We start from the raw sequence: 25,093 nt of genomic DNA, 5'->3' as shown, positions 1-25,093 counted from the left end.
TAAAAATCTGCCCACTGGAGACTTAATTTGTAGGCACTAAAGCTATTTATTGAAAGCCAAAATTTGGGGAATGAATGAGCACAATGAAAACTTATCAAACCATTAATGTAATGTTATTTATAAAATTTACTGCAGTCCAGATGACAAATATGACATAAAGTGTCTGTGGCAGCTAGGTTAACAAAGAGTGAAATTTGTTCCAACTTGAGCCTTTGAATAAGGAAACTGCTTTACTTCTGTAATCTTTATAAAAAGACATTGTCTCCTAATCTCCTGCATTCATTAATTTGTAGTATTTCCTGACACCTGTATTTTTATTTCATTTTATTATTGCAAAATTAATCTTAAGAGTAACATAAACTTTAACATATCAAGCTTTTATTTCTAATCATTGCATGTTTTATTATAGTGCATGCTGTATATGAGTTAGAGCTTTCTTAAATTTTACTAACTTATAAATTTCCGTTTAGACTAATTTCTGATTCACATGAATTATATGAATCTTTTTAGTTGCTGATAGTCCAACTCCACCACCACCACCTCCACCAGATGACATTCCCATGTTTGATGACTCTCCACCTCCACCTCCACCTCCTCCAGTGGATTATGAAGACGAAGAGGCTGCAGTAGTTCAGTATAATGATCCATATGCAGATGGGGATCCTGCCTGGGCCCCCAAGAATTATATTGAGAAAGGTAAGGTATAGACACTGTTGAACTGATAAGAAGGAAAATAACGTGCTTGTAGAATTTTAGAACTATGGAGAACAATCTAGTCCAGTGTTTCTCATCCTTTTGAACTGTCCTACCAACCAAAATGATTTACTTAAACCTTACTTCCTATACTTTGTATTATTCTCCAATATAAAAGGAGAATCCTTTATTTCTGAAATTAAAGTTATAATGTTTGATGTGCATTTTCAAACTGCCTGTGCTACCAGCTGGAGATTAACTTGCCTTTCTGCATTTTATAGATGAGACAACTAAGGCATAAAAAGGAATTAGATGATTTACTGAAGTCATGTATAATTAGTAAAGATTTTAAAAGTTTTTTCAAGCTCTTAAAGTTGGGTAAAAAAGATTTCAGAGGGACTAGGTAGCAATCTGCAAGTATTTATCATGTAAAAGTAGGATTACAGAATTAGACTTCGAGTTCCAACGAATTCTACAGGACATAAGGAAGGGAGAACTTGTCTCTTTGTATAGATCAGGGTCCTGGAGAGTTGAATGGGCATCACATTGTTAATGGTTAAATATTTAGGAGTAAGAGGAATTATATGAGGAAATATTGCATTGGTGAGAGGAGTTGGGTAGGACTAAGTTTCATTTACAAGGGGAGACCTGGAAGATAGAAACATAATTAATTTTGTTCAGTACTTTCACCATCTCTGCATAAGTGGAAAGAAAACATGAGGAAATAAAATTTTGTTCGCTGAGAGACTTGAGAGTGTGAGGCATTTGTTACATTTAGAACAGAAGTGATCTACACCACTCAAAATCTAACCCACTGTGACTCTTAGTACCAAGAAATTAATGTGACCAAAGTTAAACAATAGTTATATTAATAATTGGTAATATTAATAATGGTTAATTGACTTATTACTGCACAACTTTATTAATGGTTTATCTCTAGGAATCACCTGATCCTTTAAGGTGGTTATTTAGCAAAAAATAACACTAAGATGACTTCATATTACTTATTCTGCCTATTTTTAAAAGTTGATGTGCATTGAGCTCATTTCACAATACCGTGATTCCATTGCAGAATTAAAATAGAGAATGGACTTGTTGAGTCTACTTAATATAGTGTTTTGTAAAGGGGGGAAAGACTGCCTATTCTAATTTAGCAATGATGGCTATGGATTAGTACTGCAAATCTCTCCCTTATTGTAAGTCACTGATTCAGAATAATTATGGGGAATGGCCGTCTTTCTTAGGGGAAAAATGAATTTAAATATCTTAACTATCTTAAAGACTCCCTATTTTGAGGAGAAAAAAAGACTGCCAAGAATGAATGAGGTATGTCAATGAAAAAACATGTGTATCATACCATTTCACATATACTGGAAAATTACATATAATTTCAGAATTGTTATGCTGTAAAAGTGGAGTGACGGAAATGAATAAATTCATGAACTAATAGTATGGAAAACTAGTATGTTTTAGATTGCTTTCCTTTTTCACAACATTGTTTGCAAAGGTAGTGAATATTTCAAACTCAAAAGAATCATAGATAAAAGAATTGCTGAGTTTTCTAAGTCTTAATTAATGGGTCTGTACTCACTTATTTCCAGTTTTTTAAAAAAATCCTTTTTGCCTTCTAAGTATTCTTTTTAAAAAGTCTGGGTATAGCTCAATAAATTAGCATGTATCCTCAGATGAGTAAGATGAGATTTACCTCCCAATAAATGTATTTTTTCAAATTTGATAGCTTGGGTTGTTTACCTGGTGTACCAAATGCCTATGCAGCTTTGCCCAATCGTTATTTTGGAAATAGTGCTTTGCATATGGTAGGCACTTAGTAGATATTTGAACAAATGAATTGAAACATACAATAAATTCTAAAATTCAGAGCTCTTTCTTAAAGAGATTGATAGAACTTGTTGACTTCTTTAGTCTTACCTCATTGTCAATTTATTTGTAATAGTAAGTCCAGTGATTTGGCACATGGTTGGCTACTCACCTTACCTATTCTAATAGATAAGAATTAAGATTATCTTCATAAGAAGTTGCTTTTACCACATTGTAGATTTAATTGGTATTAAATTTTAAAGTGCAAGTAAATGTTGTATATAGTGTACTCATGTGATATTTCAACTGTTTTCTCCATAGTTGTTGCAATATATGATTATACAAAAGACAAGGATGATGAGCTGTCATTTATGGAGGGTGCAATCATTTATGTTATAAAGAAGAATGATGATGGCTGGTATGAAGGAGTCTGCAATCGAGTGACTGGTCTGTTCCCTGGGAACTATGTTGAATCAATCATGCACTATACTGATTAAATTTTTTTTGCTTTTAAAGTAGGTTCTTATTATTACTCAGTCATACTGTGGGACTATTATGGTTAACAGAATTGTCTTAATATGTTTTAAAATGTGCCCATATTTTCAGGACATGCTGTTTTATTGGTAAATTGAATGTCTACCTGTAAGCATAAATCTTTGAGGCAGTTTATGTATTGCTGTTCAGCAATTTATACAAGAGGCTGTCTATAACTGATTATGCTTACGTACTTACTTACACATTATTAATGTTATGACCAGCCTAAATATTCTGGGGAAGTGGGGTATAATATTTAATGAATCATGATTCAGATTGTACCATTACATGTTTCAGTGCAGCATGGTTACTAACGCTATGTCAGACTAATATTAAAATCAAAAAACTTAAATGCTGGTGCTGGTCATACTTCGTGTTTAGATTCTTCTCATTTTAAAAAAATATTGTTTGTTTAAAGCATGCATAAAATTTTATGTATTGAAATATACTTAAAAATTCCAAGATACTTCCAATTTGTATATTTACCTAGAGTACTCATACTTAGGTCTCTTGAATTGAGTCTCTAAGGTCTCCATGTGAAAGAAAACAAACAAAAAGAGGGTTATCTGTAATGTTGTAATTTGTACCTAAGTTTTTTAATGAGTGAAATTTGCATTATAAATTTTTTCCATTCATAAATACATAAGTGAACCAAAGGTTTTTGTCCTTCATTGGTTTGCTTTAAAAAAAAAGAAATAAAAGATACTGATTTATTGTAGAATTATGGTTCTATTTTCTCAATATATTAACTTGGAAAAAATTTTAGCCTTATCTCACTCTGTCCCAACAGCAATCAATGTGACAGATTTTTGCAGATTTAAAATCTGAGATAGTTATTTACAAGTCAGTCTACTGAACTCCTTTTTAAAGTGACTTTTGAAGCTAAGAAAATGTGTCAAAAAGTGTGCACATTCATTCTGTAGGTAAAATTCTTAAGGATTGATAATCAGTCCTTCAGTTTTACAGTGGACTGCTGCACACTGGTTCAATGAAAGGACATTATAAGTATCTTTTACATATCATAAAAGTGGATGCAGTTAATTTGTGAGTAGGCACTATCTAATCCATTATCTGGCACTAGCAGCCTAAGATTTTAAAATAAAATAATTGGGAAAGAAGGTGGGTTATGTATTAATCAGTGAACAGAGATATACCTAACCAACAGATTTGTACTGTCTTTTGACATAATTGAAATGCAATACATGCACTTTGTGTGTCTCCTCTTAATTTAAGGGAGGGTTAGAGGGATGTTTTCTCTTCTTATCTTGTGTAAATTCTATATTGCTTAGGATGTTAAAATAGAGCACTCAAGTGTGAGTTTCTGTGTATTGAGGATTTGTTTGGATTTCAAATTATAGTTATGTACTGGGCGTTACAGACATAACAGCATAGTGAATGGTAAGACTAGTGCAAAACATTTATTTCTGAAAATTAAAGACCATTATTGCTACCAAATCAATGTGACTGTTTCATATGCATTTTGCCTTTGTTAATTTTAAACAAAGTATCATTAGTGATCAGCTAGCTACCTTCTACTTTTCGTTTTTCAAGTGGAATGTTCTCTTAATTTGTATATAACCTGTTGTCTATATTTTATGTACAGTCTTTTATAATAAACCATTCTCCTATCTGAAATTTTGAATACTGTTAACATATAACTAATGTAGTCTTAAATGCAGACTTAATAATTTTCTGACCTTTACTTTTGTGAAACAAGACAAACCATTTGAATTTTAACATTGATTATTTATTTGTGTAATGGCTTTACATGTGGATATATTAACAGTGTAAACAATACCACATATAACCATCAAGATACCTTGATTAGAATTTATAGGACCAGAATGACAGATTCAGATGATTTAATTACATTTTAAAAGTTTTCTGAAAAACTTTGCCAATAAAAAAAACTGCCCATCAATAAGATTGAAATTCTTTTTTAAAATGATTTTTGGTTATCCGCACATGAAGCAAACCAAGTGTATTCCACAAAATTCTGTAGGCACAGTCTGGTAAAATAGCTGCCAGAAAGAACAGAAAGAGTTGTCATTTATCTCTTGTGAGTACAATTTCAGAAAGTTGAATGAGGGCATCTCTTTCTGGGGATGGTCGAAGTTTACTGATCTCTCTTACTGCTTCATGGCAGTACTGCTGGGCGAGGTAGGTTGTCTGTTGCACACCGTCACTCTATGGGATATAGAACAAAACAGAACAGATTGTCACTGACTGGATCAGTTCTTGAATTCCTGCTATTATGGATTAAAACATATTTTTGAGATCAGATGAGGTGAGGGTGAGTTGCACAGTTAACAGCTACACTACAATTCTAATGTTCTCTTTCCAACTCATAATTCTAGCATCCTTTCCCTACTTCTTTTAGGCTCTTTTCTCAGATCAAAGTAAATTTTTATTCTATTAGCAACTAACTCATTAAATATCAAGTATCCACCTATATCCCCCTATTTTTTTACTTAAGTATTAGAGTTTTTAAAAAATTCTACATAAAGTATGTATATACAAATTTTTAAATAAAAAAACCTAAAGTAGAAATGAAAAAATAAAAAAGAACATATACATAATAAAATGAAAGTACAGAAGGGCTTATAATGAAAATGAAGTTCCTTTCTCCCAAAGGCAGCAAGATGAGGATTTAGCCCACCCATACTGTGCCTCCTAATTTGAACATTATATATTGCTGTCTTTAGTTCTTCTGTTGATCACGTAGCATCAACTTCTGATTTTATCTTGTTTAAGATAAGGATGCCAGTGCTCCTGTCCTTTCCTCTAACTATACTGTTACATTATAGATATTTATATTCTATTCTGTAACCATGTTTTTAATGTTTTTTTCTAAAGCTGAACATTAATAAAGTATTCATTACTTCTATGATGTAAAGATGTTTACTGTGGAATCAAGTCATATTTGTTTGCTTCTCTGTGGTTCATGGTCCCTCTTATCATTTGGAGTAGAATATTCCTAACATCATGGTTGAAAGGCCCCTCTCTGATTTTCTATACTCTAACAGTTGCCCGCAAAACATGACAGTTTAGTTTGCTGTGCCTTTCTGTACAGAAGCCTGCCCTCTCTTTCTTGGTGTTTGCACACATTTTGCTGAAGTACATCAGCGAATAACCTATCCAGAAAGTGATATGGGAAGTCAGCTTTTTAGTCCTTATGTGTGATGACTTTTTTTTGCCTTCAGATTTAATGGTTGGTTTGAGTATAGAACTCCAGGTTTAAAAGTGTTTCCTCATCATTTGGAAGGCATTTGTTCCACTGCTTTCCAGCATCCAGTGTTTTTGCTTATACAACATGCCAGTTGTGATACCTTTTCTATTTTTAGGTGACCACTTTCTTTGTTTTTTGATTCTCTTCCTGAAATATGTGTTACATGATTGTACTGATCCTCTTAGCTTTCTCATTTTTCATTTTTGTCCCTTTCTGTTTATTTTGGAAGATTTTCTCAATTGTACACTGCAACCTTTCTTTGGAGTTAGCTTTTCACAATCATTTAAAATTTCTTAGAGCTTACTCTTACTGATTTTTAAAATATTTTTCTGTTCTTGTTTTGTAAGTGCAGTATTTTTTTGGATCCTCCTATTTATATTTTTCCTGAATCTTTATTTCTGTTTATCTTGGTGTCACTCTTTTGTTCAGAAAGTTTAATGAACTGTTCAGTAATCCTGAGTTGTCCATTCATATTTAATGAGGGAATAGGGTCTAGAAGCTCTGAGGGTCAACAGGGAGCTAAAATTCAGAGTCCTTTAGAGAATGTTTAGACAACATTCCTCTAATTTTTTTTTCTAAGTGTATTTCTGGCTATGCTTGCTGGAACCTCACTATTTTACAAAAGAGTTACAATTAATTTCCCTCTTTTCAGTCCCACTTCTCACTCCAGCTTTAAATAATACTATTATTTCTGAAGCCAGAACCTCTCCCAGGGATATTGACTTCTTCATCAGCTACAGCCACCACTTATGTTGAGTTTTTATAGAATTGCCAAATCACCCACCAAAAAGGTGGTAACCCACAGCAAATTATGATGCTTAACGGTATGGTCAGTTAAAAGAGAAATACATCCTTCGGAGGGGTTTTGCTCTTTGGAAATTCTAAAAATCTGAAAGGTAATTATTTGGAGTTCTTTCAAGTATTGCAATAAGTATAGATATTAGACCACATTTGATTACTAACAATTGTTTGCTCACTCCATCTCATTCACTAGATTTTTGGCTCCAAACGACTTTGAATTTGGAAATAGCTCATTCTCAAAAGATAATCACCAAACTGAAAAAGATCTGGCTTCTATGAAAAGTTCTCAAGATATGTGGCAATATTTGAAACAAGCCTCTAGCTACTGAACAGGACAGGGTTAAACAGTTCTCTCTTTAATAGAAAAACATTCATATAAATGTACAGTTTGCCTATCTTGGTTTAAATTTTTTTTGACCAATTATTTAGTCACACCTTTATAATAGTTGCATAGGATGGGCTAAGAAAGACCAATTATGAGTAAACTATTGTAATTGGCTGTAGCAAGGGTGAGGTCTTGGACTAGGTTGGAGGCAAGCCTGGGTGACTGGTAGTACAGTTATGCTAGTGATGGACACAGGGAAGACTGTTCAACCAACGAGTCTCAACCCTGACTGCATGTTAGAATCACATGGGTAACCTTTAACAAACTTTAATGTCCAAGTCTTACCCAAGACCAATTAAACTAAAATCTTTGGGGAGTATTGTAGATGAAAAATGAAATTAATTAAAAATAAGAAAAATGAGTTTTTCCTTCTCAGCTTTTGTCAAATCAAGAAGAGTTGGTCAAACTTAGTCTTATATATAAACCTAACATTTAACTTTTAGTTATATTATTTGTTTGGTTAGAGGACTTTGCCACATTGTACCTGCTGCTGCCGTTTTTCTTTTAAAAATAGTCTTACCTGTAGTACATACTGTCGAGCTCTGTCCACATCTCCTGGCAAACTGAACCGTCTCATTATCATAGCATTCATTTCTGGGAACTAACCATAAAGAAAGAACATCTGTTTATTGCTCTAGGAAGAATCAAGTGTTCTCAAACTACTTTGTAATAATAGGAAAGAACAATAAGAAAAAACAAAAAGGTGATTAAATGTCTAGATGACGTGGGGGAAGCAGTAAACTGCAGCAATTAAAGAAGCTGAGTTAGGAGACATTGTTGTCTATGCCCAAGGATTTCAGTGGTACACAGAAAAAGCAGCCATTGGTTCTTGTTGATTCTGATGTTCTGTTCTATCTTTAGTCCAATATTGAGTAAGAGAGGCAGGAGGAACAAAGTACATCTCTAAAATCTCCGTATTGGCTTCTCTTATGGCTCATAAATTTTAGATTACATCAGAAAATCTGAAAATATTTACTATACTGCCTGTTGGGCCTCTCCCCCAGTTTCTAATTCAGTAGGGATTGGGTACTCTATTTCTAACATTCCCAGGTGATGCTGATACTGCTGGTCTCTGCCAACATTTTGAGAGCCACTGGGCTAGGATGCGAGTGGAAATTAGGCATTCTACTTTACGAAATTGAGTGGCATTTTAAAGCTGTGCAGTTTCTAAGCAGAGGGTATTAGGAGCAGAGCTTTGCCTGAAGAGGTGCATAAAGTGGATCTGAGCAGCGGTGCTTGACACTGACTGCATACTGAAATCATCTGGGGACATTTAAGTACAGTTACCTGGATCCTGCTCCCAAAGATTTTGATTACATTGGCTTGAGGTTTAGCCTGGGCACCAGGATTTTCAAAACTCCCCTGGTATTTTTAATGTGCAGACAAGGCTGAGAACCATTTAATTAGAGGAAATAGGGAGAGAGATACCAATTGGGTTACTGTAGAAAGTTACAAAAAAGACCTGAATTAAGCTGATAGCAATAAAAGGAAAAAAACAGGTACAAAAGGCATTGAAAATAAAATCTTATTCTACAATACTTAGAAACTATTTAGGAGAATTGCTACCATTAACAGAATAAGGGAGCCAGGACACTAAATCACTTCACTTCTAGATCCGAGCTCTAGTCCTGGTTCTGCCACCAGCTGCCACAGCTGAGTGAGTTCCTTAATCTCTTGGGTCTTGACCTCCTCATCTGTCCCATGATCTGAAATCCTTAAGTTCTAACAGTCTGTGGTTCCATAGAATAAGAGGGAAAATGTGTTTGGTCTTGGACACATCAGTGCTTACAGCAGTTGCCAGTTTTTCCCTGGCAGTGAGCCCATCGGATGAAATAAGTTATTTTGTCCTGTAACCATCATCATGGTATTAGTAATCCTAGAAGAAAAAATAGGGCACACAGAAAAACCCCAACCAAATGAAGGCAGATGAGGAAGTAAGAATATTCCTTTCACAGCAAAGTATTTGTCAGAACAAAGTCTTAAATAATGTAGAGGCTGCTAACGTGTAAAGAATTTAAAGAGCCAGCAACTGGTTAGTTCTTAAATGAAAATCAGTAATTTACTCTAGTTACTGGTCTATTAAGAATAAAATAATTTAAGCTTTACAGGAAATAAATCAGGAAAGCCCAGATCAATCAATTTTAGTGGTAAAAAGCCAAGTCAAGTAAGCATTTGCTTTAGTTTTTTAATACCACATTCCAAAATTGGGTATCTAGAAAGCTATATCCTTAAAGTTGATGGATCCTGTCCTGGGTGTCTGGTAAAATTACCTTATTTATAGTGGATAAGCTTCTTCTGCAGTACCATCAAGTGTAGTAAAATGTGCTGATGGGGTGGTTTCTCTGATGGTTTTTAATATAAAAAGCCTTGAGAAAGCAGTTATTTGAAAAAAATGTTTACATCGAGTGTGACTACATCCTTCTTTTGAAACATGCAGTTTTAATATGCAAATATCAAACTTCTCCCTTCCTCACTCTCCCATCCCCTTAATGTGTATGTGGAGAAGAAATGAGAAACTTAACAGGAAGAACAGTTGCCTGTCTGCAAATTTAGTGAGAAATAAAATTTTTGCTCAGGCTGTTTTTAAGAATAGGAAAACCACCTGTGGATGAATCAGATTCTAACTCTGTGAAATCTGTCCATAAATTAAACTACAAAGGTGATCAGTAAATTAGAGTCAGTTTACCCAAACAAAACTTGGGTAATTCCAAGGTGCCAACTAGTCACCACAGTAGCATAAGCCTGTGCAGCTGGTGAAGGGGCTGATGATGGCAATTGGAAATATGGCTACAGGCTGACATTTAGGTCTAGTGACTTATCAAATAAGGAAAAGAAGTGGAAGGAAAGATTTTTTAAAAAGATACTTGAAAACGAATGTAGGCTCAAAAAAGAAAGGAAAACACTTCTGTTTCTGAAGACTTCAGAATCAATATACTCTTTAAAGATTTAACATTGAAGTTTTTGTTCTTAAAGAAAATGTATATACACATATACATGGAAGGATGCTGTCATCACTGGGACCTCTCCAGAAACCCTGAAACTTTTCTTAAAAAGTTTCAGCTGTACCCACTGTTAACAGGAACGCCCTTCAGAGAGATGTTAAAAATAGTGGAATTCCAAAGAGGGAGTTTCTGTCAAGCGCTGAGACCAGCAAATTCCAGTTTCAACACAATCCACCATGCCAGGTTAAAAAGAAAAAGGCAGTTTCCCAAGATTGTTTGTCAATGCTCACAAATGGAAAAGTTCATAGACTATCTAATTTGCAAACAAAACTCACCTATCTATGGGAAAGGATTACAAACATGTTAGAACTACTCCACTAAATAGGTATGTTAGTCACAAACAATGAAGAGCAGACACAGAGATTCTTATTTGAGTGTCATCAGCATACTTTCAGTGCCAGGGTATCGCTTGGTTATCTGTTCTGTGGGAAGACCTACTTTGTATCTTACAAGCTTATCAGGTACTAACTTTTACCAATATTACCAGTGGCAAAAATAATACATAGTGAAGTAAAATGAATACTGCTGTGCCATTTACCAGATGTTTAATTTTGGCCAGATTTGAGCATCAGCTCCTTATTTGGAGAATAGACATCACTATATCTACCATAAAGAGGAGTTGTGAGATTAGAGATAATGTATGAAAAAATCCTTTGTAAACTAATAATGCATTTTTCATTCAATGAAGATACTGCACATTCCTGTCTTACTTTTGTAACTTGTTTTACCCAAAGTTAATTTTAGTCCCATAAATCTTTTAACAAATTTCTTGCTAAAAATCCTAATTTTGACAGTGTAATCCGTAGGAGAGCCTAAACTTGCCGTTTTACTTAAAAACAACTTACAAACACATATTTGACTAACTTCTGGCCCAGGCGCCACAAGGCAGAAAAACCAGCCTACTTGTAAGATAATTCCTGTCCAGAACCACTTCCTGCTTGGCGTCATCCTGTTCCCTTTTCTGAGGCTGCAATGTGCCTTTTTAACTCATTTCCCCACTGCCTTATGGGCAGATGAGAAAAGTGCTGTCTGATGAGCATGAGTGGGTGCCTTGTGACTGGGATTTCCCAGTGAAGTACACATACACCATAATTTGGGGACACTGTAACCTTTTTTTGGTTCCTTTTCCTTGCCTTTTTTAAAAAAACAGCATTTTTTAATTTCTTGTAGATGATTAACAGATCTAGGAGGAGTCCGTTCCCTCTCCCTCCCCTCCCCCACAGCTTTGCCATATTATATGTGAAGGCAGAATTAGCCATTACTCCTTTGTGTAGAGGAAAGTAAATTAGTTTCCTTTTGAAATATGTTCACAGTGAAATACAAAAGAGACCATTGCATTCTCAACCAGTTATGTTAAAGTTTAAATTGGACTCAACTGTTAACTTAGTATTGTGAGGCTCATGACAAGTATTTATAATTGCTAAGATTTCTAAAAGTACAGCAACTGAAACTTTTTAGTAGACTGTAAACTTCTTCAGGAAAAGGCTTGGTCCTTAGTTATCTTGATAATCTCAGGGCCTAGCTAAATGTATCTTTATCGAGCTAGCAGGTCCATCTCACTGTTCATTACTCACGTTTACTAACCAGTGTCTGAGGAGTAGATTAATGTCTGTGGTTGTACGGGTGGTAGCCAGTGACTAAGTTTTCTACTCATGCTTAGGCATACCTTTACATTTACTTGACTAATGAATACCTTTTTGTGTGTGTGGGTTTATGATAAAACAAAATGTTTTTCACTCATGCCTTAATACACATTAAGGGCACACCTTTCACTTCTCACCTTGGCCTCAAAATTTTTATTATTACCAGGCCTCATCCTCAAGAGAATGGAGCCTGTTAATAATGAGGACAGATGTTTCTACAGAGTGCCTTGATCTCCTCTTCACAGCCCTTATTCTTCAACTGACTGCTGTCGCTAGCATGTTGCCCAAGGCGATCTGGTGGCCACCTAAGACATCAGCCTCCCCTGGGAAGCCAGCCTCACAGTGGCTCTGTCATATAGTGGATGAAAGATGATTTCTCCTTTCTTGATCAGAAACTGATCAAAAGCAAGGTCACTGGTATGGAAATATGGAAATATCAAAATGGAATCACTGAGTTCTATGGAAGACATGATTTATCATTGTAAATTTTGTATTTTTTTTTTTTTTTTTTTTTTTTCTTTTTCGTGACCGGCACTCAGCCAGTGAGTGTACCGGCCATTCCTATATAGGATCCGAACCTGCGGCCGCTGGGAGCGTCGCCGCGCTCCCAGCGCAGCACCCTCCCGAGTGCGCCACAGGCTCGGCCCTATCATTGTAAATTTTAAGAAGGAATAGAGGCAAAATCTCTGAAAGAGTAAAAATGACTTTTCTAAAAAATTAAATACTCCTAAGATGAAAATCTAATAAAAAGATGTCCAAGCACCGGCTAATGCCTCACTTATTTCAAATAACATTTGGCATAGCCGAAAACAATGTGGCCAGGGTCCAGAACAGGCTGTGAAAATATCTGCTTTGTAAGTCACTGCAGCATCTTTGAAGCTTCCTTAACCCTTTCATCCATTTTAAAGAAAATATGAAGGCAGTTTTACTTATTTCCATACTTGACAGTCCCCAATCTGTATAAAGAGGGAAGTGTATAGTTCTAGTGCATTCCACTGACTTGACATTTTGAGGTAAAGGCTGAGGCTCTAAGGCCTCTGTCAGAGCAGCAAACAGTCCTGTTAAACTTTTAGAACTGGGAAATTTCTCAGAATTTCTTATGCTTGGAGGCCCTTGATGCTTTCTGTGCCTTTTTAAGGGGCTTTGAGGCACACCCAGTGTCTAGTTGTATAATCAAGGTGTGGAAATCATTCACCTTGCCAGTGCCTAAACTATGTGGAATTAATCATACTACTACCCCAAATGCATACAAAACTTCACAGTTTACAAAGATAATTAATATTTTCTCAGTTAATCCTCCCAACAACCCTGGGAGGAAGGTCGTAATCTTCTGTTTTACAGATAAGGAAACAGGCTTAAAGAGGTGAAATGATTGGCTCCCACACCTCAGTAACAGAGCCAGGATCAAATCTAGATCTGTGATCAATTATCTAAATGCCTTGCCATCAGCTATGCCTGGAGACATTCTGTAGGGCTACCCAGGGGTGTCAAAGGGAGTTTGTAAAACCTACCTGCTGACAAGCAAATAAGACAGGGCCAGTGGCTAAACCGAGCTTCAGGTCAGCTGCTGTTGGTTTGCCCATCTGGTCAGAACATGAAGTGAAGTCCAATACATCATCTATTAGCTAGAAAAAGGTAAAAAAGGAATTTAAAAAACCACCACCATGCCAACTTCACTGCACCCGTTCTATTTTGAGGATTTTACATGGAGAGAATGTTGGCTGTACCAATATATGACCATTCTTATAAATAAGGAGCACACCAACCTGAAAAGCTATTCCCACATTTTTTCCATATTGATAGGCAATTTCATGCACCACTGGGTCAGGGCATCCTAGGACAGAGACCTGAAACAGAAAGAGTATCCTGAGATAAGCTGCTGGCAGGCAGAAACGCAGCAGCCAACGCCAGGAGGAAGGATTTATACATCTATTCCCTTAAATAAAGGAGGCAGTGAGGCTAGATTATGCATAATCAGGATACTGATACCAGGAGACCAAACATGTACAAAACAGTGTTTTCAATGAGAGAACTTCAGTTTCAGATTATTTTCTTTTATTCTAAGAAAACTCCCCACCCATTCAGAAAGGATAAGCAGTCTTTCCCAGTTATCAGGAGAAACACTGAGCTACAACTAGATTTTTTTTATTGCCACTAAATTATTTTTCAATTTTATGTTAAAAGTTTATATTTTAATCAAAGTTATACGTGTGCATAGTTTAAAAAGTCAGGTCATTTTACAAGCTTTGTTATGGAAAATAGCAGTCCTGTCCCTTCCCCTCCACCTCTCCCTTCCCGGGGCAACCATTTTCAACTCTGTTTTGGTATTTATTTTTATCTCTCTGAATATGACTAAATTTGCATTGCTACCTCTTGATTTCTCAATTTTACTCATTAAGTTTTAAACATTAGTCTTCTGAGGATTTCTCTGCCCCTTTCTCCCATATGCACCCTTTCCTACCCCCATCCTCCCAATCTGGCCGTGTCATAATTTTTGTTAGATCAATATTTGGGTTTAGTATTAACATGACTATGTAAAAGCCCTGTTTACAGCCAAACCACGTAGTGAACCATGATAACTTTTCTTTTCCACTCAAGTTTTTGTATCTCCAGGAGATAATTATCTTGTGTTTTTGTTTGCTTGGTTTTCTGTTTACACATATCTAATTCAATCCCAAAGCCTTCACCAATTTTCTCATTCTTCCCTTCACAATCATAAGGTATCCCCCCTCATCTTGTGAGAAATCTCTCCTGGAGATTTCTGATGTGCTCCAGTGTTGACTGGAAGCTTCCATGGCCGGTGCACACCTGTGTCTGGGCCCTTCCTTCATCAGCAAATCTCTTTCATGTTGGATCTCCTGCTTCCCATGCCTTCCTTATTATTGGATTATCTCCTGGCTCTGGGGGCACACATCCTTCCAGCAGTGCTATTAAACAAAGTCCAAAGCCTTTCTGATGTTTGTAAGCTTGTAGGATTTTTTTTTTTAGAATACTGTAATCAATGTTCTAAAATTTTATGGTATCTCACCCACTGTCCTGGGCACTTGGTAGGTTCTTTACATCTGTAAACTTGAGTCCTTTTCCTTTCCTTCCTTCCTTCTAGACTAGTTCTGCTGGTAATACGTCAGGTATGGCTTTCTGACATGCAAAAGAAACAGGCCCTAATATGTGAAATACTGGTTTCCAGCACTTGGCAAACTGGCAATTGTTGCTGGTTTTATTTTTTGTTTTGTGTTTGGTGGCTGGCCAGTCTGGGCATCCAAACCCTTGAACCTTGGTGTTATTGGCACCATGCCGAGTGACCTAACTGGTTAGCCCTGTTGTTGGTTTTAATAACTTCTATTGATTTATCCCATTTTAGGGCTAGATATCTAATCTAATCATACACATGATATTGCCATATATTTCTGCATATGCAGTTCTTTTTTTAATAATTTTTGGTGATTTCACTTATTTCTGAATGCAGTTCTTGAAATGTCTGTAATAGCCTCAAGCCTCATGTTTCTGACACAGGGAATGTGTTCTTTCTGATACAGAAGGATCTTCATTGGTCCTTATGTTTCCATATTTCTCTCACAAGAAGTTATGTAACTGCTTAAAAACTTTTTTTTTCCTTTTCAGTGTGGAAGAAATAGAACTTCTAAAAGTCTTTTTTAAAACTCAAAAAATCTAGCTGGCACCAGCCACTTGAGTGCATTTCCCACTGCTAAGCATGCTAAGCAGCCTCAGCCACATTTTCAGAAAACAAAGACTGGGTAAAACCAAAAGCGGTGGCAGGGGGTGTGGGGGGGTAGCCATTCAGCTTTACTGGGGAGGAAATGTCTATGTTGGCTGTTGATGAGAAAAGCAGATGGAGCTCTTCACAGTCTTCTTTCTGTAATGGCTCACTGATGGTAAAGTACCCTGGCCCCGACCTTCAATCCCTACCTCCGTGGTTCTATGGTCAGGGACCGTACTGTGCTTGGACATCAGTCTGGGACAGTGATGCAGGCTCTGCAGTTAACCTGCCAGTGTTGGATTTATGCCCCTTACAATTGCCACATGACCTTGGCATGTTTCTGAATCCTTACGTGCTTCCGTTTCCTCATCTGTAAAATGTAGCAATCAAAAGCACTACCTCATAGGGTTGCTATGAGAAATAAAACGTGATGCTACATCTAAACCCTCAGTATAGAGTCTGGCATCTGGCTAGAACTCAATATATGTTTGCTATTATTAGTAATAATCTTCCTCTTCCTCATCCATTGGATCTAGAAACAGGAGCCTGGCAGTGTCCATGAGCCTCTGCTAATTAAAGCCAGATCACATAACTTCCTCAGCCCTGAGGATGTTTTTGACAATTTAATGAAGTCTGTGACAGTAATGCTTGACCATAAGTGCAAGTTCCAACTGCACACATGTAAAAGGTCAGGTGGCCACTTACTTGAGTGAATAATAAGCTCATAACTGCTTTCAACAGCAGTGACCTTACCACTAGTAGGCACTGACCCATGGGCTGTAGGGAGGGGCTCCTCTTTTCAACTAACAGGTCTGTGAGACCACATGGGGGACAATTTAGAAACTTTGAAAGAAGCCAAGATTCCCATCAACTTGGCTCAAAGAATGAGAGTGTGGCAAGATTTGGGCAGCCTGGGATATGCTGAGCTCAGAACAGAATGATACTCCTTTTCCTAGACAGAAATAACTGATAGTGATACAATCTCCTGTAGCAAGATTAATACTGATTTCTCAACACAAAGCCACACAGAAATACAAACTTTCTTCCTGTAAAGGATTTTTAAACAATCTGTTGTATTTCTAAACTTAATAAATTAAAGTTTATGGAGCACATGATTAGCACTCTGCATTTAGTTAAACCTCACAATATCCCATAAATCCTTATTATGTGGTTGATGGTGATAAAAGCTAACAATTCCTGAGCACGCACTATGTGCCAGGCACTATGCAAAAATTTCTCACATATTAAGTCACTTATGAGTTTTGAGGAAATGAGGCATGAAAGGTACCAGGTGTTACACAGCTAAGACATGCTGGCCTCAGAACTTGAATCCAAATGGTATGGCTCTGGAGGCGGTTCTCTGGATCACTCTGCTGTGCTGCTTCTAATAAGCCACTAAATGGAAGCTCAAAGAGGTCAAGGAATGTGCCCGAGGAAGCACAAAGCCGTGAGTTGTCTGTACTGTCCACTCCCTGCTCACAGACGCCAGCAGAGAAAGGAGCTCCTTAGTGGGCAGCTTCTGCCTCACACACAGTGAAAGCAACATTTCTGCTCAGAATTCAACTACCTCAGCCTAAAGACCACCCCAGAGAATCCTGCTCTTGGAACCAAGGTAATGGACTGTCCGGATTTGTGGCAAGGAAACAGAAAACCACCACCACAACTAGGAAAATCAGACACAACACAGCACCACATGCAAAATGGCAAGGAGGTGCACTGATGTGAAAGGAACGCAGCTTGTGCTAAGCATCAGAGAGACGCCTCACATCTTTCTGGAAGTGGGTGGAGTATGAAGAATGATTAAGTCAAAAAAACTGGAGCTCAGCTAATCGTTCTGTTGAAGCAGATGCCACAGCCAGGCCGTGTTGTGCATCTGTGCTGCTTTCTGGGGAGCATCCATACCTCACATCAGATTCTCACAAGCCTTGTCTCAAAGAGATTGGCAAGAATTGTTTGCATTGTGGAGGCAAAGCACTTGATATTTGTCAAGCATATCTAGCTCTGAAGTGTATGTTTGTGCCACCATAAATCAAGAGATATGATATATTCTGATAGGTACATATATGTATTCTGGTCTCAGTTATTACAAATAATGGAGAGTATTGGAGCTCCACCATTATAGAAAATCATATCAAAACAGGGTGTTGTCAAAACCAATGTAAGCTGGCCAGTTAGCTCAGCTGATTAAAGCATGGTGTTAAGACACCAAAGTCAAGGGTTCAGGATACCTGTACCAGCCAGCCACCAAACAAACCAACAGAAAACCAATGGAAAACATTGGGAGAAAATATATGCAACATAATATCACAGATAAAGAGCTCATATTCTTAATATATAAGGAGCTCTTAAAAATTGAAGGGAAAGGGCTGGCCGGTTAGCTCAGTTGGATAGAGCTGGTGTTACAACACCAAGGTCAAGCGTTCTGATCCCAATACTGGCCAGCCCCCCAAAACCCCACAGAAAACTGAAGGGAAAAAGACCAAACACCCACTAGAAAAATGGGCTGAAGATCTGAACAAATAATTCACAAAAATTAAAGATATAAACGTGGCCCTGAAGCTTATGAAAAAACGTTCAACCTCACTGAAAAAGTAGAGATGTAAATTAAAATTCCGCTGCAATACCATTTCTCCTCTAGAAGATTGGCAAAAATTAAAAAGCCTAAACACTGATTAATTAGCTCAGCTGGTCAGAGCACGGCCTTATAACCAAGGTCATGGGTTTGGATCCCTGTACTTGACAGCTGCCAAAAATAAGTAAAATGTAAAAAGCCTAATGCTACATCCATTTAATTAGGCTGTGGGGAAAGAGGCAAGACACTGTCATAAACTGCTAGTGGAAATGCATAGTGGTACAGCCCTTACAGAGGGAAATAATGTCCAACAAAACCACATATGAAATCACCCCTAAATTTACCCCTGAAGGCATCTCTCTCACAATACAAAAATACATTTACACAAGGTTAGTCGCTGTACTAGTATTTGTAATTGTAAAATATTGGAAACCTAAATTCCCATAGAGAAGTGGCTGAATAAACCATGCTACATCCACACAATGAGATATAGTACAGATGTTTCAAAAGTGATGAAGATTCTGCAAACCAACATGGAATCATTTTCATAACGTATTGTTAATTGAAGAAAGCAATGTGCAAAAGCAACTGAAACAAAAAGAAAGAAAGAAAGAAGGGGGAAATAACACACGTGTCTGCTCATTTATGCAAGAAGAAACACACAAAGGGGCTGGCCAGTTAGCTCAGTTGGTGAGAGCATGGAGCTGGTAACACCAAGGTCCAGGGTTTGATCCCTGTACCTGCCAGCCACCAAAAAAAGGAGCACAGGAGGAACCAGAAACTAATGAGACTGGTTACCTACAGTGTGGGTAGAAAGGAAGCGGGCGTGAGAACAGGGTAAAAGGGGGATGAAGGGTAGTTACCTTGTTGTATAGTTCTGGCTTTTGAAATATTAATGTTTCATACACTTAAAACAACAACAACTAGACCCTCCCCTAAAACCAAAAAAACAAAATCAGAATGGGAGGGAACCCCTAAAATGGAAGAAAAATTAACCAGACTATATTTCAAATAACAACCTAACCACACTGAAACATAGAGAAAGGTAACTTTTCAACACTGTCTTGATTATATTACCTACAGGCTAAAGACAAAAGGAACTGTAAACAGATATTGAACTCTAGCTATAGCTCTGGCTTAGTTTTTCACAGAAATATGGGTAACAATTTTGAAACTCCTATGGTATACTCCAGGATTTAGCAAATAAATATATTGTGGAGAATGGGAGCCAGGTCTCTCACTGTTGGGGAAGGGAGTTACAAATATGGAAAGATGGAATGCTAGAATAAATCATGAACACTGTAGTGTAAATGGATTTGGAGCTAGCAGTATATACCTCATGGTTTTAAATAAATAGGGATGCATACACAGAAAGATACAGACATACACATATCCACACATATATCTAATACATACATGTATTTCCTAGCTCTGTCCATTGAGAGGGCCTGGAAACAATGACACCCAGTGCCCAAATTTTAGTTGCTAAATACCATTCTCCACCCAAAGGAACTCGGGCTCCTTGAAGAAATGGTGAATCTCAGGACTGGGAAGCACAAGATGAACCTGGAATATCTCCTGCCAGAAATTAAAGAAGTGCTAAAAGAATAATGGGGACATGCTGAAAGGATGCAGGAGCCAGCTTTAAGGGCCTCCTCCACTGGCCAAATATGGGACAAGTGAGCATTAAAATAATGATAATTGTTAAAATTATTAAAATAATGATAATAATGACAAAGGGGTATAATCTATAGAATAAAATAACAATCCAAGAGTCCACACAGATAAGAGCTTCCTTCCACTAGAATACCAACCCTACGGTGGAACAGTGAAGTAGAGGAAATGATGGAATTAGAAAAGTTGCCATTTGTAATCATCATAGTAATAACTGATGTGGGAAAGAATCATAAATAGATAATAAAACCAGAGGGTAAGAGTTTGATGAGAAACAGAATAGTTTACATAACTGAAAATACCTCTGCCCAAACAGGGAAAAATTACGCCCCCTGATGTGATAAACTGAGAAGACAGCATCTCTTTTGTTGTATTCCTGCCAAAAATAACCTGAACCTAATCTTGAGAAATATCAGACAAACCCAGCTTGGGAGGCTCAGCAACATAACCAGCTTGCACTCTTCGAGATATCAAGGTAACATAAAACAAAGACTGGGGAACTAAAGGCTCATGACGACTAGATGCAACACAAGATCCGATTGGATCCTGGACCAGAAAAGTTTTTTCCATTTTGATATAACAGTTTTAGGACAACTGGCAAAATTTGAATAAGGCCTGTAGATTGATAAGGATATCGTAACAAAAAAATAGTGTTCTGCTAATATGACCCACAAAACAAAATTCTGCGCTCTCTTCTGGAAGAGAGCCCGTTGATTCACCTAGAGAGAATAAAAACTCAGAAAAAAAGACATGAGAAAAACAAGGTGGGATTACCATACCCAGTTCTGGGTTCAAGTCCCAGCTCAGCCACTGTCTAGCTGAATAACACTGGACAGGTCACCTGACTTCTAGGTCTCATTCCCATCAGATTTTCTGGGAACAAGTCATATCCTTCATTGGTAAGCTACAGAATGTATTTTAAATGACTTTGTATATAAATAAATAGCCAATCATCTTTTGATAATAAAACTTATTCTATTTTAATACCAATCAGAATCACAAAGAAATTCCTCTGGACATCCATCTCTTAGATTTTAATATTATTTCCACTATAAATACAAATGGAAGGTCAAAAAAAGGGGAGGGGAGGGGAAATGGTATCTTTAGTAATATGAATTATAAGCTGGTAAATTTCCTTCAAATTCCCAAATCAGTTTGGAATCCCATTAATTCTTCTGTAATCACTCTGATCTTTAAATTCTCATCTCCTCTTTTTGGCATGTCTAGTTTGCTTTGCATGCATTCCTTTGGAGCTCACATGTCTTTGCATTTTAAATACCAAGAGTATATAAAAATAGCAATTTTGAATACATAACACCTCTGGAATATTTCCACCCATAGGTACTTAAATATAGAAGTTTTTATTCAGGGAGCTCACACTATGATTTTGCTTTATTATTCTAACAGCTCTAGAGTTTAAGAATAAATCACATAAAAAGTAGGTAGTTCTGGGATGACACCAGCATGCCTCCTAGTGGATGGCAGGAAACATTCCATTTTTAGTAAGGGTTTAGCCATGTTAATATACATGTCCACTGTTTACTTGCTAATCTTTGAAGATTCAGGTGCTCTTTATAAAAGATAAGGTGCATTATCTTTGGCTTCTTAAGCAGAGGATAGTGACCACAAACCTTTCTTTGATGACTCAGGTCCATCTCACCGGACCTGGATGAATTCCATCACTGAGTGAATTTCTGTTCTGGCTCCAATGTGGTGCTGCACCCTGTCCCTGAGGGATGTCCACTTTGCATAGACAGTGACTCTCAGAGTTTCTAATTCCAACAGTCCCACTACCTGCTAGTGCTTCTAAACTGTAGTCTCAAACTTGTGAAATTATCAGTAAGCTTCACTGAACACACTACTGTGCCTTAAAGGATGGATCTTGACCTTCATGGAGATTTTGGCATCAAGGTATGATAATCAATGAAGGATTAATGTAACAGCTTTATGGCACCCATTTTAAATAGGTCATTCTCTTATTTAGCATTCAGTGTCTAGCATGTTTTCATCTGTCTCTTTACACTTGTAATTTCTTGGAAATAAAAAAGACAAAAATAGCTGAGATTGTGGCCAGCACGTTCTACATAATTCACATTCCTTAGGGCTTCAATTAGGTCTTTTTAGGGAGAAAATGTCCTCATTCTTTTTCCGGCTCACAATTATACATTTTTTGACACTTTTCAAGACAGAGACACCAGCAGTAAGGGACTTTTTCACCTGAGAGTTCTGAGAAAAAGTTCTCTTTAACTGTAATTATGTTACGAGTGTACCACGGCAGCAATTTACATTTGACTTTAGTGGTCTTCCCCTGTTGTTGCTTTAATTAGATGGGCCTATTACTCGCCCAGGTTTCGTCTCTGTGTATCTGTTGGGCTGAGAGATGGTCAGATGAACAAATCTATGGAGAGATTATTTCTCATTTGCAGGCTAACAATGAATACCACACATTTTAGTCTACAGATTAAAAGTAACACCAACTGATTTAAAAAATATATATATGTAGAGAACACAGGGAAGGCCAGGGAGAAAGCAAGAGAAAAAAGTTATAGTTCACACTCCAATTTATACTCTGAAGAAATATGGGTTGTTTATATTTCATGTAAAAGTATTGGGAAGATCTACCACTCCTAGAAAAGTATATAGAATACTAGTACATTCTAATAAGTAGCTATTTTCCCCAGGTAAATATATTTAAGAACACAGAACTTCATAAGTTTTAAAATGTAAAATGTCAGAAATAGTGTGACAACAATCACAAGGGAAATTTATGATAAATTGTTAAAAGTGTTACAGTTTGGAAAATAGACTGGGGAATACATTATAAACCTTATTCTGATTTAATTCTTAGGAGGAAAAGATGAAAAGTTAATGTCTGCATACCAAAAGGAGACAGCAAAAAGGAAAACCACAGAAGTTCTCTGTTGTTTGGGGATGTAATTCTTTCCTCATTGACCTCTTGGGATTTTAGATACTACTTTAAGGTTCTCCAGTGAAATATTTTCTAGGAGAATTAGCTCCCAACAAAGAGCTATAAGGCTTTTTTTTTTTAACTTGAAAAAAGACAGAACGTACATACTGCTTTACAACTGTTGGCTATCAGACTTGCAGTCTTCTTAAAGGTCTTTTCAAGGTAGTGTGCAAATCTTTCGTTCTCATTTTCTTTTGACCCTAGCTGAAGAAATTCACCTGTAAAGGAAAAGGGTCATTTGAGATAGTTTTATTACCTGGCTAAATACCAGAATTGAATAAAAAAGAAGAAAAGTCAGAATCAACCTACCACGCACCAAATCTTCAATAACTTGGGTTAAAATAGATATAACAGTTGTATTTCCGATTCGTGCCAGAGCTATAGATGCTGCAGAAAGAATTAAATCTCCAGCAAGAACAGCCTAGAAAAAGAAAGAAAACAAATGTCCAGAGAAAAGAATCAGAGCAATGGAGCCAAGGACGAAGCTGACTTGTCAGACGGTAAATACAGAAGGCGACAGAGGGGTCACCGTTGCTGTAAGTTTCTTCCTGTCCTCTTCCTCAGCAGGATTAGGTAATCATCAGTTACAGAAGTGCGACGCTGTAGGGCCAAACTGGCTCTCAGATACTACCTTGTCCATCTCCCCAGTTCACAGCGGAAGAAACACATGCCTGGAGGAGAGCAGCCTACCCTCTGGCTTCACCCCCAGACCCCACAAAATGTAGCAGCCTTCATTCGGTTTAGCTACACTGGCCCGTTAGCTTTTCCCTCAAACCATGCTGTTGTGCCTTTCCGATTACTGTTCCTTCTGCTCAAAAGGTCCTTCCCCTTTTTCACTTAGTGGACTCATTTGCATAATTAGCTCAGATGCCACCTCCAGGAAGTCTCCCCTGATCCCTTGGTTTGATCAGATGCCTCCCTCCTGTGTGAGCGCCAGACGCTGTGCACACTGCTGACATGGCACTTTTTGTGTCCCAATCAGTGACGTCCTATTCACCATACTCCTGCAAGACACGGACTGACTGGTACTTAAGCGCACAGCACGACACATATTTTTCTCCATAAGAACTAAACCAAGGAATCTTGGCTCCAAGTTCAATGCTCTTTGCACATTGCCCCTCATTTCCAGACAAAACATTTTTTTTCACTGAACACTAGGTAATCAATATTTTCCTAGTCTTTAGATTGTGAGCAGATGTACATACTGTATTAGCAACTAATTATAAATTACACATGGTTGAATTATATGTTATAATCAAATACACTATACATCCATGTTAATTTGCATATTTAAAGATATGCACGTGTCATTATGTTCTACAGTAATTAGTCACAAATGCTAGATAGAGTTGATGGAAATTTTATTTCACCGAATTTTCAACAACCATTTTAGGTATTTATTGTCTGTTAGTTCTCTAGTATCTAAAATAATGATGTTCAGTTTATGTTTACCAATTAATCATTTTATGTAATATACCTATTATATAAGATATCCTGATATAGGTGTGCACTTATGAAGTCATTACACACATTGTGATACATATGTACACACTTATACCCACTCATCCACCCCCCACATCATCGGCAGCTCAGGGCTCAGAACCCCTAGGCCTTCACCTCTTTAATCTCAGGCCAAAAGGTTCCAGCATATGAATCTGAAGCCACAAGACTGGATGGCCAGGGAAACCCAGGCCAGTGGGAACAAGGGGTCATGGAGAGAGCACTGTGTGAAGGGATTTTTGAATTTGTAACGTAGCAGTTGTGGTTCAGAGGCAGAAAAAGGGAGCAGACTGGCAGGTGGACTTGAACTGAGACCACTCTCCTAGCTGAAAGCGGCAGGTGACCGCGGCAAATGTGGCCTTTTACCTGCACTCAGAAAGTGGCCCCCAACAGCAGGGGCAGACACCCAAGGGGACTAGGCAAGGAGAAAACCATAATTGGTTCTCTTGATCCTCCTCCCCTGCCCAAGGGCTACAAGTGAGGCTTTAGGTCTAGCCCTGCCTGAAAACAGTTGATTGCAGGGACGTGTCTTAAAGTTACCCATGTCCTCTCCCCC

General features: G+C 37.3%; 2 protein-coding genes across 18 annotated transcripts in view; one reads left to right on the top strand and one right to left on the bottom strand.

Annotated features, from left to right (window-relative positions):
- ABI1 (abl interactor 1) overlaps nucleotides 1–5,898 on the top strand; it is a 98,950-nt gene extending 93,052 nt beyond the window's left edge. For all 15 annotated transcript variants that reach the window (XM_063099332.1, XM_063099330.1, XM_063099325.1 and 12 more), the window contains 2 exons: nucleotides 511–696; nucleotides 2,833–5,898. In XM_063099332.1, the coding sequence (XP_062955402.1) occupies nucleotides 511–696; nucleotides 2,833–3,008 (362 nt within the window). In that variant the 3' untranslated portion in view covers nucleotides 3,009–5,898. The remainder of the gene's footprint in view (nucleotides 1–510; nucleotides 697–2,832) is intronic.
- The window catches only part of PDSS1 (decaprenyl diphosphate synthase subunit 1), a 39,503-nt gene continuing 19,206 nt past the window's right edge, over nucleotides 4,797–25,093 (bottom strand). For 2 of the 3 annotated variants that reach the window (XM_063099333.1, XM_063099335.1), the window contains 6 exons: nucleotides 23,347–23,458; nucleotides 23,146–23,255; nucleotides 13,872–13,952; nucleotides 13,617–13,730; nucleotides 7,981–8,061; nucleotides 4,797–5,232 (listed from right to left, as the gene is read on the bottom strand). In XM_063099333.1, coding sequence (XP_062955403.1) covers nucleotides 5,092–5,232; nucleotides 7,981–8,061; nucleotides 13,617–13,730; nucleotides 13,872–13,952; nucleotides 23,146–23,255; nucleotides 23,347–23,458 — 639 coding nt within the window. In that variant the 3' untranslated portion in view covers nucleotides 4,797–5,091. The remainder of the gene's footprint in view (nucleotides 5,233–7,980; nucleotides 8,062–13,616; nucleotides 13,731–13,871; nucleotides 13,953–23,145; nucleotides 23,256–23,346; nucleotides 23,459–25,093) is intronic. The other variant, XM_063099334.1, reaches the window with a different exon arrangement.

This window comes from Cynocephalus volans, chromosome 6 (genome assembly GCF_027409185.1).
Source record: "Cynocephalus volans isolate mCynVol1 chromosome 6, mCynVol1.pri, whole genome shotgun sequence".
Lineage (NCBI taxonomy): Eukaryota > Metazoa > Chordata > Mammalia > Dermoptera > Cynocephalidae > Cynocephalus > Cynocephalus volans.
The sequence above is the reverse complement of the archived record's forward strand: the minus strand, read 5'-3'. Positions and strand labels throughout refer to the sequence as shown.